Below are 20712 nucleotides of genomic sequence, written 5' to 3'. Positions count from 1 at the left end.
AAATCCTGTCAAGAGCATGTCCAAGTCATATTTCACAAATTATGTTTTGCTTGAGGAACGTAAACCCATAAAACTGTTTTTAGGACCATTTAGAGCAGTTTTCTTGCATTGTGAAATGTTCATGACAACACATTTTCACATAATTTCCACTTTTGCAATTACTGTAAAGCAAATATATTATTCTCATTATTGAAAATCTTGATATTATTCTTTAAAAAAAAATGATATTATTTACATTTTAAAGTATTTATATGTCATATTAGTATTGTTTGTATTGCTTTTAATATCTGCTGATTTAAATCAAAAGTAATGTATCACAGTCATTTGTTTACTGGATGAATTAAAAGTAATAGGCTACTTTATTACGGTAATGAGAATATAATGCAAATCATCATGGAGAATAATGGGAATTACAAAAAAAAAAACTCAAAACGACATGTAGTGATATATTACATTAATGAGAATTTCAGGACAAAATGTGCTTATGGTTATACAATGTGAACAAACACATCAAAATACAAACACACCAACGTAAATAAATGAATTCATTTTCTGTATGCAGTATATTTCTTTTGATTCTGAGGTGACCTTACATCAACTTTTTTTGTGAGATTTAATCTTTGTCTTTAGTCATTCATCATATCAAGCGTTATTTTAATGATTTTTTAAAAATCAATTATGTGTTTCTGTACATTAAACTACACTACAATCAAGATGAAATATATTTCATTCTTAGCAACATTTGTGGTGTGTGTTTTTTTCAAACAATTTTGATTATATTAGAGTACCATACACCGAAGAATTGTTATTACGTAAACGCGCCACATACATGATATGCGTCGCTCATACGCAGATAGGATGTGCAAGATAGGCGTCTGCGTCCTCTTAGCGCAGTGATGATGCTCTAGATGACTCGCGTCCCTACTAAATGTAGTCATCCATAGGAGCGAGCAGAATCAGTCTGAATGTAGAGAATTCATTTTAAGTGAGTGGCTTCGAATTGTATGGCGTTTCTTCCATCACCTCCCATGGCCGTGGCGGTTTGCGTTAAGCTCGTTGTTCTGTTGGGGCTGCTGTTCGGACTGGCTCAGTCAGCTCGGTTATACACTGAGCAGGATCCAGTGGTTATACTGAGCAGCGACAGCCTAAAGCAGACCGTGTTGAACTCCTCCAGCGCCTGGCTGCTTCAGTTCTACTCGTCGTGGTGCGGACACTGTATCCAGTACTCGCCGACATGGAAAGCGCTGGCCGGAGACGTGAAGGGTAGGTGCATCTGTATGATCATCTTCCTGTTTATTCACTCCCTTGGGGAAAGACAATAACATTTCCTTAAACGTTTTAAGGCATTCTCTTCAGGCACACACGTTTTTCAAAATAATAATATGGAAAGAGTTTCTTTAGGCATGGTCATTCTTACTGTAATGGCAAAGTGATGGTAATACCATGGTATCAAAGTACTAATACTCTGATGTATTCCATGGCACTGAGTGATTAACATATCCATATCTCCACGAATACATATGGTACTATCACGGTATTGCCATAGTTAAAGTAAATCGTGGCATTGCCTTGATTTATAAGTGCTTGTTAGTGCTTTTTCTTTTTGGCTTGTTGTACAATAACTGATTTTCGTTTTCATTTTAAATGGTGTAAATGTATTTCCTTGTGCATTATCACATGGGTTTTGCCTAATGAGGCTTACAGTGTTTTTGTGCATTTGGATTTAAGTACACAGGAGGACATGCATGGGAAGTTGATAATCCCTGGTTTGTTGATACACCTGTTTGTAAATCCACGGTTGTTGCTGACTGTTTTCTGTATTTATCATTGCGCTCCAGGCCTTTATGTTCACCCACAACACACACACTGTCAGATAAATGTCTCAAGGTAGTGTACAGTATATTTATTTTTAGTTGTCTTTTAATATATATATATATATATATATATATATATATATATATCACGTAGAGGTATAGATTACTCCAAACTGAGTAACTGATTACTCCAAAATTGTGTCATTACTTACAAACCGATTCATGAACAGATCATTCAGACCAGTTTTTTGAACCAGCTCAACTGATTCACTGAAAAGATCTGACTCAAAAGAATGAATCATTCAGTTTGGACATCGCGCCTGCTCTCATGAACTTGTCAAATAATGACTTAAATTCTGGCCTTTTGTCACACAAATCTCATGTTGGTCCAAACGTGTATGACTTTGTTCTGTTGAGTATTATTCTGGCCATACTTTTTAATATAATTGAGCTGTCAATCTCCAAACATAACTCAACAGCACCATAAATGCATTAGTCATTCATGTGACTTGTGCACTATATTCATGTCAAAGATTTGTGTGATAAAAGGCCACAATATAAGTCGTTATTTAACACAAATGTGAATGAATCATTTTACATTTTTAATCAGATCTTTTCAGTGAATCAGTTGATCTGGTTCACAAAACTGGTCTGAATGATCTGTTCATGAATCAGTTTGTTCCAGTTCTTAGGGTTAAAGGGATAGTTTTACGCAAAAATGAAAATTCTGTCATTAATTCCTCACCCTCATGCCATACCAAACCCGTAAGACCTTCATTCATCTTCGAAACACAAATTAAGATATTTTTGATGAAATTCAAGATCTTTCTGACAGCAATGCAGCTGACACGTTCAAGGCCCAAAAAGTTAGTAAGGACATTGTTAAAATAGTCCGTGTTAGGGATACACCGAAATAAAAATTATTGGCCGAAGCCGAACAAAACGAAACACTGGGCCGAAGGCTGAATACCGAATAGTTTTTCCCCATATATTTTAGGGGTGTCACAAACAATCCATTGATAGTGCATTCTCATTCAAACTCACGTGTTGGGATGAAAAGACTGCCTGAAGGGCAAGGGTAAAAGACGCTCGGGATAGTTGATGGAATTACATCGTAATTACACACGTATTACGCACGTATACAGACAGCCACATCGACAGCGTGCTAATACCTAATTGAGCTCTCTTCGGCTTTTTTGTGCATGGATGAACAAATACAGACCAAATTACATCAACATGTGCGTCTTGGTGAATATCCTAGTAAACACAATCGGTTAGGCCTATGTCTTAACGTATACAGTTGAGAAAGAAAACACGTGTATATTGGATCCGTGATTTTCTTAAAGTGAAAGCAGACTAACAGAAAACTTCTGTCAAAGAAAAATTGTTTTGACTGAACAACTTTTATAAGGATTAATCTATATTTAATCTATAAAGTGAAGACTATGCAGTGTCATTTTACATTTGATTATTACATTTCTGTACCTGAAAATGTATTTTAGATCTACCTAAAAATCCTGAAAATCATTGTTTATTTAATTTGTGTCTTTGTTATATTGTGTGTATTTATTTTCTGCCATTGCTTATCTGTAGAAATGGTTTTAGCACGGAGTCCATAGTAGCAGCCAAAAAGTATCAAATAAAGTTTTAACAGCTTTATTTTTGTATTTTGTTTCTACATGAATGAATTTTTTTTCTACAACTGGAGTGCCTCGTTTGTGTTGTTTCCTAATGAGGATTTACATTATTTTACACATTGCATATTTTAGCACAAAAACCTGAAAGACTGTCTTGACTGTTGTCATATTTTAAGATTACTGATCTTGTGTGACTTGATTTTTTTTTTTTCAATTATTTATTTTTCTTTATTATTTAAAAAAAAATGTAGGCCTATTTTTTTTGTTGTGAATGTCCCAATTGAGGAACAGGATGTGAAAATTTAAGATTAATGTTAATGTTATATGTTTTGGTTGCATTTGTGAGTTAATAAAAATGTAGATGGTTGTTTAAAATAGGTATATAATATAATTATATCGATCGATATTCTCCTGTATCGAAATCGTATAGTACAATTTTTGAAGTATCAGCAAATATCGTATCGCTGGGTATGAGAATCGCTATCGTATTGTATCGTGACGAACCATCCGATTTACACCCCTAATATATTTTACCAATTTTTTCACCATTGCATAAATTAAATAGCCAAAATGTGCTTTTGTCTAGCTTTTCAAAGAAAAAACAATTACAAAACAACAATTTAAAAATATTTACTTAACACTGAAAATGTTTTAACATTCTAGCAGACACTATAACAAACAAAGCACAATTTAACTTAAAATTAATAAGTTAGTCAAATATTTTTTTGGCCATTTTTGACACCCCCTTCTTGAATCAGTTATATATTTTTTACTGTACAAATAAATACAGCCTTGCTGAGCAGAACAGAATTCTTCTAAAACATTAGAAAATATTACAGATCTCAGTTTGAACACTATGTGTGAGTGATATAATAAATGTATTAATAGAGCTGTTGTAATTATTATTATCATTATTGTCTTACTTTTCTTATTTTATTTTAAAAAAGCATAAAAATGATACTGAGCAGCAGTTTCAGCGCAGATTTTCCTCGCGCGTTGGACTTTGAACCCTGGCGCCGCAACCTCGTGCAGCGCTGTTTGAATACATGCAATTCATGCGTGTATTAGAAAACATAACGTTCTGCAGTATATTTACTAATCGTTCGAGGCCATTTCGTGATTTAAATCATCATACAGTAACCAGCAATAACCACCCTTCCTCTTCTCATCGAAGACATGCAATGCAACAGTCTCTCACTGTCGGTGCGTATATAATGATTTTTGCGTCTTTCTCGGACAAATGCCTCCACACTTCTGTCATGTTTGCTGCATTAGTGTGCGCCTCTGTTTGATCGCATAACGTCATTGTTCAGTACAATTTATTCGTTTTCTTTATTTATTCGTTCTTTTTTTCACTTATTGCTATTTTCGGCCAAATTATTTTGGTTGCCAAACATCCGGTGCATCCCTAGTCCATGTGACATCAGTGGTTCAGCCTTAATTTTATGAAGCTACAAGAATACTTCTTGTGTGCAAAGAAAACAAAAATAATGATTTTATTCAACAATTTCTCTTCCGTGTCAGTCTTCAATGCGCATTCACAACAGTACCAGGACGCATGCTTGTGCATTCCTCTGCTTGTAAACAAGGCTCAGCGCATACAGGTTCTATGTCAGAGCGGTGGCTTCTGCATCAGCAGCAACACACACATGCTTCGTGATACTCTCGTGAATGTGCATCGAATAGCCCACTGGAAAGCAATGTTCTCAGATAATAACTACTTCAATTTTGGTCTGTTTGTTACGCAGAGCTATTGTATGGTATCAGAAGATTTGGAATACAGTGTGTTCCTATGATAGATTTGTTTGTAAAAAGGCCAGAATTTAAGTTGTTATTTGACATACGTTTCTTAGAGAAGTAGCAATGATTGATTCATTCATGGTTTGGACATTCTTTTGAGTCAGGTCTTTTTAAGGAAGCAGTTGATCTGGTTCACAAAACTGGTCTGAAACATTCAATGATTTGTCCATAAATTTATCTAGTTCCTAAGGTCAGCTCACTGAATTGATTTGTCTTACTGATTTGTTTTGACCACGTTTGTTTTTATTTGTTTACCTGAATGACTAAACAAATTATTTTAAATATATCCTGTGGTGGGAAAGAGATGCAGTATGTCTACCCTTTTAAATCCAGGCATGACCAAGTTGTGTATATAAGAAGCACCACCAAAATGTCTATACTGTAACACTAATTTGTTTTTAAAACAAATGTTTTTGGTTTGCCCAATTTTTAATGTCATGAGAAAATTTCATCAAGCTTAAAATGTCAACACTGTTACACAAATAGCATTTTATCTGTTATTTTTCATGATCTGAAAACAGAAACTCGACCTATGTAATCCTACCAAACTTCTCCTGCGCTGATTGTGTTGATGAATTTGATTTTAGAGGTTTAGACCTGATAGACTCAAAGATTTCCTCTTGTTGCTTTCATTTTCTGTTTGCTGGTTTTGATGAGTGTTTTCTGTATGCAGCTCTAGTTGGATAGGGAAAGCCCACCTCTGGTCAAGCTGTAGCTCCTAAAGCTCCTCTGAATAAATAATGGGATTAACAGTCACTCTCTCTTTAGACCGTCTTAGAGCTACAAGACCGGCCTAATTGCTAATAAAAATGCTTAGACAGCAGTGCTACGTGCCTGCTATGCTCTGAGCTAAAGGACTGATGGTATTCCGGAAGAAGCCACTTGTGTTGGGTGCAGTGAAGGGTGGCGGCGATGAAAAGGTCACTGTAGACTGAAACATTTAATCTAAATGAGGGCAAATGCATTTAACACCTTATTGTGAAGATGCTAAAAGTGGTAGAGCTGTGAAATTAGGTAGGGTCAGTTTTTAAACCATCAATGTCACAGTTTCAGAGTTCTCTCTCACTGGTGACCGACATCTGTAATGAGTTTTAATTTCAACAACCATTTTTGGTGTTACAAATTATATTCAAAGCAAGTTTAAATAGTAATCTTAAATGGATAGTTCACCCAAAAATGAATATTGTGTCATCAGTTATGTTGTTTTAAACCTGTTTCAAACATTTTATTCTGTGAAACATAAAAGACGATATTTGAATGTAGAAGAATGTTGGTAGCCAAATAGTTTTGGTGACCATTGACTTCCAAAAAACACTAAGACATTTCTCAAAATATATTCTTTTACTGTATGTTTCACAGCAGAAAGAAAGTTTGTAATGATATGTGGGTAAGTAAATGGTGACAGAATTCAATTCTGGGCGTAGCTTCTTTTTTCCCCCAAATCCTCAAAGATAATTTTTTCTAGGCTTAAATAATCCCAGTTTTTCAATGAGCAGGCACTATGGTACTAAATTGATTACCCTGTTCTTATGCTAAAGTATTTTTGTGGTGTTTTTTTTATTTTGGTAATTTAACCAGCATATGATTGGCTCACAAATGCATGTGCCAGTATTGTATCCCAGGGTACAGTATATATGTTTTGGAATGCCATGCCTTGCTTTTCCTCTTCATTGGACTGGGAAGGAAGGGGTGATTATGGCCTTTGAATGACTAACGTTGCGAGGACAAGTCTTCTGTTGAATGCTTTCAGTCTGCCTTTGTTGGCACAAGCTGTCGGCTGGGTGGCTCGCGAGTGGCCGCCTACCAGCTGTTACCTTCACAATGAGGGTCAGATGGCCCTATTGTGAGGACACAACCCCGCTGTGCATTCCCCCACACATCCCAAAACCCACAGAGTCCCACCCTCAGGTGAAGAATAGAGGGCTAAAATGCCCCCAGCTGTCTGTCCTCTCTCTCATCCAAACATTTTTATATCAGCTGCCTTCATCACACCCCATCTGCTTCATCTTTCTGACACAGATTTTACAGCTGTTCAGTTTATGAGTTTGCGTTAAAAACAAACCACCTGGCTGTGGAAACTCTGTATACAATGTATGAAATCCTGATTTGAAGCAGTACGACTATATTTCGTCTCACAAAGTTTTATGCGGGAGACTTAATATTTACATTTCTGATGTCAGAGCTCAAAACCATGTAATGCATCAAATGATTTTAGGCTTCCTGCCAGAGGTCCTTTTACCTCTCCACTTAGGCTATCTGGCATCTGTTCTAGGTGCCAGTACGGATAAAACATTCAGTGTGGACGTCAGCTTGTGTTTTACAACACAAATCAAGAAATATTACTGGGCACAAGTCTCTACAAATGCTCTTCTACCTCTTCACTTTAGGGCTGTTGTGATGTCTAAGAAGAGCATTATTAAACAGAAAACAAGTATTGACATAATTTGGTACTTCATCACTTGATTTAATTTGGGGTTATTTCACCCAAAAATGAAAATTATGTCATTATTTGCTCACCCACGTGTCTTTCCAAACCCATTAGACATTTGTTCATCTTTGAAACACTGATGAACATATTTTTAATGACTGGGAAATTTATGTCACTCTATTAAAAGTCAGTTATGTCAAAACTTTGACTTCAGCAAGTTCAGAAAGAGATTGTAAAAGTAGCCTAATCCATATGAATGGGGCATTTATCCATGTTTATATTTGAATACATATGAATTAAATCATTTAAAGCAATTCTGTGACTTTAGTAGTTTTGGTTTAAATGACTCGACTAATATGCATTGAAGTTTAGTGACGTTTTGGTGGAATGGACTTTCAATAGTGGGACAAAAATCTTCCAGGTTTCATTAAAAATATTTTCAATTGTCGTTAAATGATAAATAAAAGTCTCATGGGTTTGGAACAATGTGAGGGTGAGTACTTAATGACAGAATTTCTCTTTAATTTTAGATTTGCATTGTTTTGTGTTTTTGAAAAGTGTGATGTGTCTCTACTCTCATAGACTGGGCACAGGCCATTCAGATAGGAGTTGTGGATTGTGCTCATGAGAAGAATTTCGACATCTGTAAGGAGTTTGGAATCCACTTCTACCCCACCTTCAGGGTATGTTTGTACAAATGATCTTATGTATTCTTTCAGCAGATTAAACCTATAAAGTAAATCATAACAACTGAAAAATTATTAGGTGCCCTTTAAAAAAATTTAAATAACACTTTAAATATGAAACTAAAACTGGCATTAAGTTTTGGCAAGTCTTAATGAGTGAGTCAATGAGTTATTAATTCAGTCAGTCCATTAAAACAACTGATTCATTCAGGAATGAAAAAAAAATAGATTCTTTATGAATTGACTCACTCGATGTGTTTAAAAATACAGATACATTCAGTAACATCTCCAGTTACTGTAGATGCACAACAGTTCAACTGTAGATTTGTTTGGAACCATTTTTGTTAGCAAATAGAGCAAAAACAGAAAATAATGATAATATTGTGTCTAAAATGTCAATATAAAATCAACATTGCATTTTCGGTCGCACTGGTAATGGACAAAAACAGCACTCTTTTTTGTGTGATATTGCTTGTATCATATAATGTAAAATATAAGACAAGAACTCATAATTGGCATTTTTGGCCCATGCATCTTTAAGTATGGGGGCGTTCTAATGGTATTTTAATAGACTACATCATGCAGAACATGTACTCCAAGCATGTTTTTGTTTCGTTTTTATTAGAGATGCACGATATATCAGCCACCATATCGGTATCGGCCGATAAATGCTCATTTTTTCTGTTATCGGTATCGGCCCGATAAGAAAATTTGGCCGATATCTTTAAGCCGATAAATAATGCATTATTTCCTTCAGAGACACTTCAGACGTGCGCTGTTCGTTCGCAGCCTTTTGTGCAATTGTACGTTGTAATATTGTTTATTTGATGTATATATGATTTATCTCATAGAATGCGTTTGGTTAAGTTAAAAGAGTGCTTCAGTTTACCAGCGATCATCTTTAGCTCAGCGCACGCAGCTCAAACAGCAGTGCACAACATTAATAACTATCCATATCGGTGCATCCCTAGTTTTTATTGGTCCAAACTCCTGCTCTACAATCCTGTACATAAAAAAATGTTCATATATATTAAAGATGATTTACAGTAGTCACCTAGTCATCTAGTTGTCTATTAACAGACTAGCCAATTAGAGAAGCTGATTGGATTATTTGGACTTAGATTATTTATTTTTATTTATTAAGCTTTTTAAATTTAACAAGCATGCTGACAGCCTGTTATACTGTGTTTGCACATTATGAAACTGGAAAGTTGTGGAATTGGAAATGTTGCATCTTTGAATTCATGCATTAAATGCATCATGTTTCCTATGCTGTTTATCAAATGCTTGTACCAGGGGTGCCCAAACTCGGTCCTGGAGGGCCGGTGTCCTGCAGAGTTTAGCTCCAACTTGCCTCAACACACCTGCCGGGAAGTTTCTAGCATGCCTAGTGAGAGCTTGATTAGCTGGTTCAGGTGTGTTTGATTAGGGTTGGAGCTAAACTCTGCAGGACACCGGCCCTCCAGGACCGAGTTTGGGCACCCCTGGCTTATACTGTGGCAAATTAACTTTTAAAAAATGAAACCCCTGCCTTCTGCTCTATTTTGCTGTGCTCCTTTCTAGCTGTTTTTGTCTTATCTTTGTATTATCGAGGTCATGTAAACCTGAAACCAGCGTAATTATACAATAGACAAATGTATTACACCCTTATCAAATTTCTTGTTGCCAGATACATGTCTGATTAAGACACTAAAAATTGATGTATATAGGACACGTTGTTTTATTGTTTTAGAGATTTCATTTGGGAATGATTTCTTCTTCTTTTTTCTTTAGTATTTTAAGGCACATGACACCACAAATGATTATGGGAAGACATATCGTGGTAGGTTTAATCATTTTAACTCTGATTAGAATTGAAGCATTTGTCAATTATTATTGTTGCAGTGATTGTAATTATTGTGGAACTAACTTGAATTTCTGATTTTGTTTTATTTGTGCATTGATAGGGGCTGACAGAGAGCTTCAGACAGTGAGGCAGTTGATGGTGAACTTCCTACAAAACCACACAAAACATGACTGGCCTGTGGGCTGCCCTCCCCTTGACCCTGCCAGGTGCCCAAATCTACAATATTACTACCCATCATCTTCACATACACGTTCAATTTCAGCCATTTTTAATATTTAACTTTTTCTGTCTCCAGCTTTCAGAGGGAAATTAGGAATGTTTGTTTAGGGCTTCATTTCTAGACATAAATGGAGTTTTCTATTTAGAGACACTGAGTTTGTCATCTGTTACAGGTCTGAGGGGATTCTTTCCTTAATGGGGAAGAAAACGGAGTTCTATACTGCAGTTATATTTGAGGATGAAGACTCTTATATTGGAAGAGAGGTATGAAAAGTGGTTGACAATTAATCTGGTTTTGTAGGACATAAAGCATTATAAGATCAGATGTCATAATTACTCACCCATATGTCTTTCCAAATTGATCTGATTGTTACTGGTCAATGTTATTTTTATCAGCCGATCAATTTTCAGTTCATTTATATATATAATTAAAGCAGGCACAAATTCACACTTACACTAAAGCTCTGCTGAATAACAGAGTTTTTTTTCTCAGGGCTGTAAGCGTGGCATTGCAGCACTGGTGGGCAATTTGTTGTTGTAAGCATTCAATTTAGATGAGACATACCTAAATTCAGATATGTATGCCATTTTCTTTTATTGATATTAAATTAACTATAATGTGTCCATTCAAGGGTAACTATAGTAATTCTGCTGAATCGCTGTGCAGCTAGGAGGGGAAAAAATGCAAATGCAGATAAAAAAAAAAATGTATTAATGGCAAGAGACTTTTTGAAAAATAAATATGGCGATTGGTTTCAATTTCCATGATCTGTGCACCACTATTTCAAATTAGCATGGCTTTCTTCCATTGAACACAAAAGAAGTCAAAAACACAAATAAGGAGAATTTTTGCTCAATGTCCAGGCTGCTCTTTACCATAACATAAATGTAGATAGACACTGTAAACCTCCAAAAATATAATACAAATATTATATTATAAAAGTATACACACTATAATTCCTGTAAAGCTGTACAATAGCTTTTTTTGAGGAACAGATTGAAATTTTAAGTAAAGTATAAAGTTAATTTAGCTTTCGCCCTGCAAATATGTTCTTTATATTCAAACGTGGCGTATTCATGATACACTACAGATCCAAAGTCTTGTGTAGCGGATGCTACAAGCAAATTACCAGGAAACACAAATAAACATAAATGTCTGCAAAGAAAGTTCTCCTGTGTAACATGACTGGACCAGATCGGAACTAGCGGAAAGCAAGGTTTTCAGTAAAAAATCACAGAAACGTAGATCTGTACTATACATAAAGCTATTGTATTGTTTTAGAAAATCTACATAACACTTTTATGGCGCTTGATGGTTGTAGCCTACTTTTGCTGAATAAACCAGTGGCTCTCACAAAATCTTTGTTATATTAACAAAACCATAAATAAAATGCTAAAAACAATAAAAATTAAGATTTTTTTTGTTTTGTTTTAGATTGGATAGTCTTTAAAGGGGTCCTATTATGCTTTTTCACTTTTTTAATTTTAGTCAGTGTGTATGTTTGGGCATAAAAAAGATCTAGAAAGTTACAAATGTCAAAGTCCACTCCAAAGGGAGATATTTCATTTTTTTTAAATCCCTTTTCAAGAACTACAACGAACAACTTGTTTGGACTACAGCGTTTGGTTTCCGGGCTTTGTGATATCACAAAGCGGCTCATTAGAATATCATTACAAAGAATTCCCGCCTACAGAAATTCGAATGGTTCGGGGGTGAGGAGGGGCGAGGTCGTGGTTAGTGCTTGGTTGAGTGAGCGCATCAGACGAGACGACGAAGAAGAAGTGCTGCTGCAGAGTTAGTGCGTCAGAGAAAACCAAGAAGAAGAGCTGCTGTGCTGTAGCGTCAAATTGTTGGTCAACGAGCTAGGTAGCAAGCAAGGGATCTTTTTGGCAATAGTTTTAACCTTGAAATTATATGACACCAGACAATCGATTATTTATAAATGAAACATGAAATTTTATTGGCTATTCTAGATTACATCAACTAAGCTAAAACACACATACACACAGACATACAGTTTCAGAGGAAGGAAATTCTGTTAACGGAGTTCTGAGTTTCATAGTTCTACCTCGTTTTCACGAGTGATGTAAATTCACCTTAAGAATTCACAAAGCAGAGAATCTAAATTCACTAGTTCAGCAGATCGAAGATCTTGTTTGTACTTGCGTTTTGCTGGTTGACAGCTGGAAAGCTGAGGTGATTCCGTCGCTGACGCGGGCTTCCTGGATGTCTTTGAGGGAAACCCTAGTCTGTCTTGCATTGGGTTTTTGCTCTGTGGCATAATTCTGTCCCCTGACGCTATCTTGCAATCGGCTTCTTGCAAGGCGGAGCGTGCATACATTAACCAGAGGCTCTCATTTATATGAGGACACCTATAATAATATGTTGATACGTCTATAACTGGGCGCCGCGAACAGACGCCAAACGGCGCCGCCGGTGTGCCTACACTCATACAAAATAATGTATTTGAATTTTAAAGACGCGACGCTATGCTTCTCGTCTGGTGCGCAACCGCCTGAAATGCTGTTTTTTTTCACCTCCGTGCCCAAACGTCTTTGTCTGGGCTTCCAAAAGCGGATGATGTCAGGAAACAGTGGTTGCAGTTTATTTTTTAACTCTGTTCCTGAGCATTATAACCCCAATTTGCTATTGTGTGCTGCGCATTTTACTGAGGACAGCTTCCACAACACGAGGGAGTACAGTGCCTTTTGTTGAAAGACGGAGCAAGGGGCGTGGCAGTACTGAAACACTGTCTAAGCTGTTCGCCAATCACAACGCACTGGGACAGTTAACCAATCACAACACATTTTGTTTTTCGGAAGGCGGACCTTCATCAAAGCCGGAACTAATCGAGCCGTTTATGCCAGGCTGGGGAGAAAGTTATTTTAATAATGTAAATTATGTGAAAAATAATGCGTTTTTTTGGAACCACCAAGCATGAGAGCATGTTCTAGTACACCCCCAAAACAAAATCAAGACTTTGTAAAAGAGCATAATAGGACCCCTTTAAATGTTGCCTTAGACAGTCCAATAACCAAACTCATTTTGTGTTCCATGGAAAAAGGAAAATAACATAGGTTTCAAATGATGAGTGGGTGAGAAGATGATCTAAATGATCCCTTTAGGCATAATCAGTGATGTAACTAGAATTGTAATGCTCTAATTTAATGTTTTGTGCTCTTTTTAACTAGGTAATTTTAGACCTAATGCCATATGAGGGTTTGGCAGTGAAGAGAGCTCTGAGCTCAGACAAGCTTCTAATGGAGAAACTAGGGATAAGTTCAGTTCCCTCAGCGTACCTCTTCTATCCCAACAGCACGCACACTGTCATGAATGTGTAAGTTAACGGTCTCTGCTGAATTCATTTTAGTCTGACTATCAAAAAGAGGTCTTGTTTATGTGCATTTGATGCATTTTTGTTTGTGTTAACAGTCAGAAGAGGCTACGCTTTTTCTTCTCTTCCTTCCTAAAACTCCTCCCTGGAGTACACAGGAAACAGTCCACCTCGTCCCTGCAGCATCCTCAGCCTGGGAATAATGGACAGGGAACCCAGGTGGAGTGGAAAGAGTTTGAAAAGTGAGTTTGATTGATATTTTTTACACTACTGTTCAAAAGTTTGTCAGCAAGACAGATTAAATTGATCAAAAGTGACAGTAAAAAAATTACAAAGGATTTCTATTTCAAATAAATGCAGTTGATTTTAACTTCATAAAAAAAATCCTAAAAAAAATTATCATGGTTTCCACAAAAATATTAAGCGGCAACTGTTATTAAGAAACATTTCTTGAGTAGCAAATCAGCATATTAGAATGATTTCTGAAGGATCATGTGACACTGAAGACTGGAGTAATGACTGCTGAAAATTCAGCTTTGCTATCACAGGAATAAATTACATTTTAATATATATTAAAATAGGTTATTACAGTTATTTTAAATCATGAAATTGTAATAGTACTTCACAGTGTTACTATTTATTTTTTATTAATGCAGACACGGTGAGAACAAGAGACTTATTCAAATAAAATGTAAAAAAAAAAATAATAATTAAATAAATATCTTACCAACCCCAGGCTTTTGAACAGTAGTGTAAATTTCCTGTAAAAAGTGACATAGTCCAAATGTCTGCAGTTTAACAGTTTAGAAGATGAACACCCCATAGGTTTTTTTTTTGCTTGCTGTTAATTTTACTTTAAGATGAGGTAACCAATATCAATGTTTCTTCAGGTCTAAGGTATACATGGCAGATCTGGAATCTGGCTTGCATTATCTAATGAGGGTTGAACTGGCCACCCACAAGACCTTAGAAGGAGAAGAACTAAAAACTTTCAAGGACTTTGTAACAGTTGTCGCCAAGGTAGCGTTGTAACCCAAACACAACTTTTTCTTTGCACTTGAGCTGTCTTCTCGCACTAGAATTGTTTTCATTGGAGCGTTGAAATTTACAGGTTTATATCTTACTTGGCCCATTTGATTGTAGCTATTTCCAGGTCATCAATCAGTAGTGAAACTTCTCGAGACATTGCTAGAATGGCTAGTCAGTTTACCTTTGGAGAAAATCCCCTACGATGCTATCCTGGACTTAGTTAACAACAAGATGAGGGTAAGACTGTCACCCACTAAACAACTTATTGCATAATACAATGGGTACGGAAAGTATTCAGACCCCCTTAAATTTTTCACTCTTTGTTATATTGCAGCCATTTGCTAAAATCATTTAAGTTAATTTTTTTTCCTCATTAATGTACACACAGCACCCCATATTGACAGAAAAACACAGAATTGTTGACATTTTTGCAGATTTATTAAAAAAAGAAAAACTGAAATATCACATGGTCCTAAGTATTCAGACCCTTTGCTCAGTATTTAGTAGAAGCACCCTTTTGATCGAATACAGCCATGAGTCTTTTTGGGAAAGACCCAACAAGTTCTGAATACTTTCCGTACCCACTGTACATCTCATAAAGTAAGCTTTTAGTTGTTATTTTGTGTATGTGACAGGAGCATAAATCAGTATGTTGGTGCTCTGTTTGTATTATTCTCAGATCTCAGGGCTGTACCTGAGTGAGCAAGTGCAGTGGGTTGGATGCCAGGGTAGTAGTGTGGCACTAAGAGGATATCCCTGCTCCCTCTGGACTCTCTTTCACGTTCTGACTGTGCAAGCTGCCAACCGACCCGATGCTCTAGCCAACACTGGTATGAGCAGGGAAATCCCTTCTGAAACATGTTTGAGATGATCTCATCCGTTGTTATCGTTATTGCAGATTAGCAAATTGAGACTAAATGTTCAGTATAAATAATTCTGTAATATAATAATTTAATATGTTGCTGTTTGGTCTGTAGCAAGTAGAGCATTCATTTGGTAGATGTTTTCTATTAGTTTCTGTTCTTCATTGCTACAGTTAATTTAAACCCACCTTCTTCCTCTCAGGGTTTGAGGATGATCCCTTGGCAGTGCTTCAAACCATGCGTCGCTACATTGGGACCTTCTTTGGTTGCCAGGAGTGTGGGAAGCATTTTGAGGAAATGGCTCAGGAGTCTCTGAACCAGGTCAAGTCTGTTGATGATGCAATTCTGTGGCTATGGAGAAAACACAACCAGGTTAATGCAAGACTGACAGGTAAGACAAAAAAAGTATTGCACAAATGTACATTAAGGTATAAGTGAGTGACAAAATATGTACATTAGCAAGGTTTGGGGTCAGTAAGTCTTTTTTTTTTTTTCTTCAGCAAAGATGCATTAAATTGATCATTAACATTAAATACATTTAGAATGTTACAAAAGCTTGTCATTAGTTCTGTAACTGTTCTTTTAAACTTTCTATTCATTAAAGAAAAAATGTTCCTGAAAAAAATGTTTCACAGTTTCCACAAAAATATTAAACGGTGCAATCGTTTTCAACGTTAAAAACAATAAGAAATGTTTTTAGAGCAAATCGGCATATTAGAATGTTTTCTGCTGGATCATGTGATGCTAAAGACTAGAGTAATGACTACTGATAAATTCAGCTTTGCCATTAAAGGAATAAATTATTATGTCAAATACTGTTATTTTAAGTAGTAATAATATTTCAAAATATTCTTAGTTTTACTGTATTTTTGATCAATTAAATGCAGCCTTTATGAGCATAAGAGACTTGTTTCAAAAACAATAGAGAAATCTTACCAACCGCAAACGTTTTGACTGTAGTGTAGGAAGAAAGGGAAAACTGTGAGGATTAAAGAAAGGAGACAAGAAGGAATTATGGGGGAACAGACAGGTGGTAAGAAAGGAATCAAACAGACAGGACAGGAAGGAAGATAAAGAAAGAAAAAGTAATGGAAGAAAGAATGAAATTAGAACTGGAAGGAAAAAGAACTGGAAGAAAGGATGGGGCGGATTTGAAGGGAGAAAGTAAGAAGGATATGAAGCAAGAAAGGAGGGCAGACATGACGGATAGAATGCAAAGGTGATGGAAAGAAGGAAAAATTGTAACAAAGTAGGATGGAGAAGAAAAAATAAAAAACAATATTGGGATGTAGGAAGGAAAGGAAGTATGCAATTAGGACTGGAAGGAAAAAACACATGAAGGGAGAAAGCAAGAATGGCAGGAAAAGGCAAAAGGGGTTGGAAGGAACAAAGGGGAAAGAGAAAAGAAAGAAAGAACGAACGAACGAAAGAAAGACTTCATTAAGGTGCCATTCATTAAAGGCAAAAGGGGTAGGAAGGAACAAAGGGGAAGGAAGGAAAAGAACAAAAGAAAAGGAAGGAAGGAAGGAAAAGGGACCGGAAGGAGGAAAGAAACAAAGAACGAACGAATGACTTTATTAATGTGCCAGAAGAAATTCAAGAACTACAATGATATTTTCATGTCCAAACTGTAAAATGTAAAGTTCTCATAAACATGCTAACAGACGTTACCCTCATAGCTGATTGCACTCGTTATGCAGGTTCAATGAGCCAGGACCCCATGTTTCCTAAGACTCAATGGCCAACTCCTGATCTCTGTCCCACATGCCATGAGGAGCAAGAAGGCCTTCATGTCTGGAACGAACAGATGGTACTCGCTTTCCTTAGACAACACTATGGTGCCTCAAACATCTCCCCAAAATACTCCAGCAACAGCCAACCAGGCCCTCCTGCTCCCGACAAACCCAAAGCCATAAGCAAACCTAACAGCAACCTTCACCTCAACCAGAACCTAAAGCCATCTCCTGACAGCGCTCCTAAACATCAGAAGAGGAGTGACACCAATGGTGCAGGACAGAAGCACACCGGCATCCAGATAGAAGCCAGGCCAGGGATGACGATCCTGGGCCTGGGATTCTCCAGAGTGGACATGAGTCTCTGTGTGTTCCTCTATGCTTTCTCCTGCGTCTTCCTCATGTTCATGTTTTTCTTCTTCCGCTTTCGCTCAAAGAGATGGAAACCCAGAAACTACCGGCCTTACGTATAGCAGCGGAATACTGCGATGGAAAACTGTGGATAAGGTGAATGTAATATATGAAACCCCTGCCAGGTGTTGAAGGAGACTTTTAATTTATTTAATTACTTTTATTTGTTTTGATCTTGTTTTTGTGAACTGTTTTGTAATGAAGAACTTGTCTAATGACTGATGAAAGTTTAACTCGTGTATCAGGCCTAGCTGTGTGAACAAGCACCTGTTAGTGAGGATTTCTCAACCCTAAACAAACAGAGAGGATGATTTAACAGGAGAAGCTATTTTACTATAGTAAAAGTAACAACCTAAGTCAGAGTATATTTTTATGAATATTCTACATTATTTATAGAGATTTTTATTGAAATAATATACTCTAAGTTTCTCACAGGGTATATATCGCTCTCTATGAAAGTCACTCTGTCCCCATATTTCTGTTTGATGGTCCAAAAAACACTTGGGAATATGATTTATTCTGTCACTTAAGGTCAAGTGAAGCCAGTGACACAAAACACTGCCTGTCAATGACCAGATGTGGAAAAACTCTCGGTTTTGCCTGCATGTGAAGTCACAAAAAGCGCTACAGTTAATTTTAAGCTTAATTTCTGTCTTTTTTATTATTTTTACCTTTTAAATCTTGTCAAAATGCTTCATAATTGGTTTTATTGATGCACCTCAGCAGTAAGGGATTTATAATGACTACAATAATCTCTTCCAAAAAATAAAAATGTGTGAAATGTTCAGACTTTTTGGTACTCAGTTATACGGAGCACATTTAGTGAGTAAACCTTTATTGATAATCTCTTTTTTTCTGTAGATTACAGAGACTCTTTTGAACTGGAACATATTTCAATAATTATTTTATACTTTTAACTTTTTTTTTTTGTCCATGTCACTGTAAAAAACAAATGCATTCTGTTGTAGAGCTCATAGAAGACACCATATATGTTGAACCTTAAGGGAAACCATTATTACAGTGTACTCCAAGGATTCCTGATCACAGACCGTTTATTGTTTAACATCTATATTACTACAGCAGTATTTTGATTCAAAGTTTAGAATTCAAATGTGTTGATATCGTAAAACTTTAAATATCATTATCAGCATTTGGTTTGTGGAATGATTTGTAATGTGTTCAGCTTGTGATTATTTATTTCACTATCTAATGGAGCAGTGTTAATGTGGACCTGAGGCTAAATATTTATAAAGCATTCTTAATAAAATACGGCTTCTGTGTTGTGACAGTATGTGCCCATAATGGTGGCCTTCTAAGCTGCTCCAAATGAACGGCTGTAAATTGCATTGCGTTTAATTATTAATGTTTCCAGTGCTTTAAGAATTATATTTTTATCTAAAGACTATTTTTGGGTGTGGTTGTTCTGTATATATGTAGTTTGTCCTTTCAGGGGAGTTGTTGTATTTTGTATGAAGAACACTGTAAATTATCTTTCAAATAAAAATATGTATTTCCCATCATTTTCTAGTTCGTATCTACCAACAATACAGATACATACACGCATTTGAGTTTTATATAGCACCACTATAATATACTGTTACTTGTGGTATAATGTAAATGTTTCATTTTGAGATTGGTTTTCTGAAGAGTGGTTCTTAAACGATCATTTATGAGGAGAACAGGCGGATGTACCATGCTGAGAACAAGGTGTAACTGCAACTTCAAGTCTAAGCACAACGGGAGGTCATTTAAGTTTTCTATTGCTGTAAGTCTGTGTCTGCCCTCTAGTAGGCAGTATGGAGTATCCCTTTCCCCACCAGCTCAGACTGCAGTCTGTTCTCCCCAGGGACATCATACATGTGACCATACTAACACTGTCTATTACTAGAGCTCCAGCTGTCAACTTTACAGATGTCTGCACAGGCACTTGTGTTTCCGAATGTAAAATAACTTACTATGTTCATCTCTTCACACCGGCAGAGGACATTTTCCTCAATGATGGTGTGCATATCGCACTGGAAACAAAGTTTAAGGGAACTTTCTTCAAGAGACAGCTTAATGTGTCAAGTTTTGCTTTTTTCCTCCGGCCTGACACAGTTTCACAGCTTTTAAAGAGACCAGACAGACAGCTGGAATCAAGTTTTGCAGCATTCGCAGGGTGTGTGTCTGCTGTGCCTTATTGATTTATTATAATTTTTTTGCTGTTGATATTAGGCAGAAGACTGGAACATGGCAGTTCATCTCTAATAGCGCTGACTCACGCCATAGCCCGTCAGCGTCTCAGCATTAAAAGGCAGCGAGTCAGAGATAGAAGCATAGCGCCTTCTTCCCCACTTTGCTGAGAGACGCTGCTTTACTGCCCCACTGCTCTGTACTCAACTCTTACTTGCACACTACAGTCTTTCAGCCATCCGTCTAATACGTGCCGCCTTAAAATGCTTCTCGGTTTGATGTACTGATCTGATATTCAGGGCAGCTTTGAGGCTGAGTCTCTCTCTTTTCTTTCTCTTATCATTTGAGTATCTGTCTGATGCCGTGTTGGCACATCTGATTGGGTATGCAGACTCTGTACTGAGCATGCCAGCCTGTGACAGGGACTGCAATGCAGAGCTGCTCTGGCACACACCATTTGTCTGCCCTTAATGTAAATAATCCTGAGCATGCAGCCGATCATGGCAGAGACTGCTTCTGATGGATTATGTGTCTACACGCGTTCGGGTTGGTGCATGCGGGGTGCACGCTCCTGTTCTTGTCTTTTCTTCGTGTGTTGACGCTCAAATAAAAGTGAGCCATTGCTCTCTCTCTCTCTCTTTCTGTCTTGCCTGTCTTTTGTCTCCATCGCACATGAACACGTTTACTCTCTGCAGGGCAGTTATCCGCATCAGTCTCTCTCTCTTTCTCTGTCTCTCTC

The 20712-nt window shown here is 36.8% G+C and overlaps 1 protein-coding gene across 1 annotated transcript; it reads left to right on the top strand.

The window, feature by feature from the left end:
• The first annotated feature begins 878 nt into the window (after positions 1–878).
• On the top strand, positions 879–19318 carry qsox2 (quiescin Q6 sulfhydryl oxidase 2). Its single transcript, XM_016234577.1, has 12 exons — positions 879–1263; positions 8262–8362; positions 10139–10187; positions 10312–10417; positions 10604–10694; positions 13623–13768; positions 13864–14007; positions 14656–14785; positions 14909–15031; positions 15474–15624; positions 15860–16048; positions 17358–19318. Exons 1-12 carry the CDS (start codon positions 1005–1007, stop codon positions 17861–17863), a joined length of 1995 nt encoding a protein of 664 aa, XP_016090063.1. The 5' UTR covers positions 879–1004; the 3' UTR covers positions 17864–19318.
• Positions 19319–20712: the final 1394 nt, after the last annotated feature.

Source organism: Sinocyclocheilus grahami, unplaced genomic scaffold (assembly GCF_001515645.1).
Source record: "Sinocyclocheilus grahami isolate Dianchi unplaced genomic scaffold, SAMN03320097.WGS_v1.1 scaffold454.1, whole genome shotgun sequence".
In the NCBI taxonomy this organism is placed as follows: domain Eukaryota; kingdom Metazoa; phylum Chordata; class Actinopteri; order Cypriniformes; family Cyprinidae; genus Sinocyclocheilus; species Sinocyclocheilus grahami.
The sequence above is the reverse complement of the archived record's forward strand: the minus strand, read 5'-3'. Positions and strand labels throughout refer to the sequence as shown.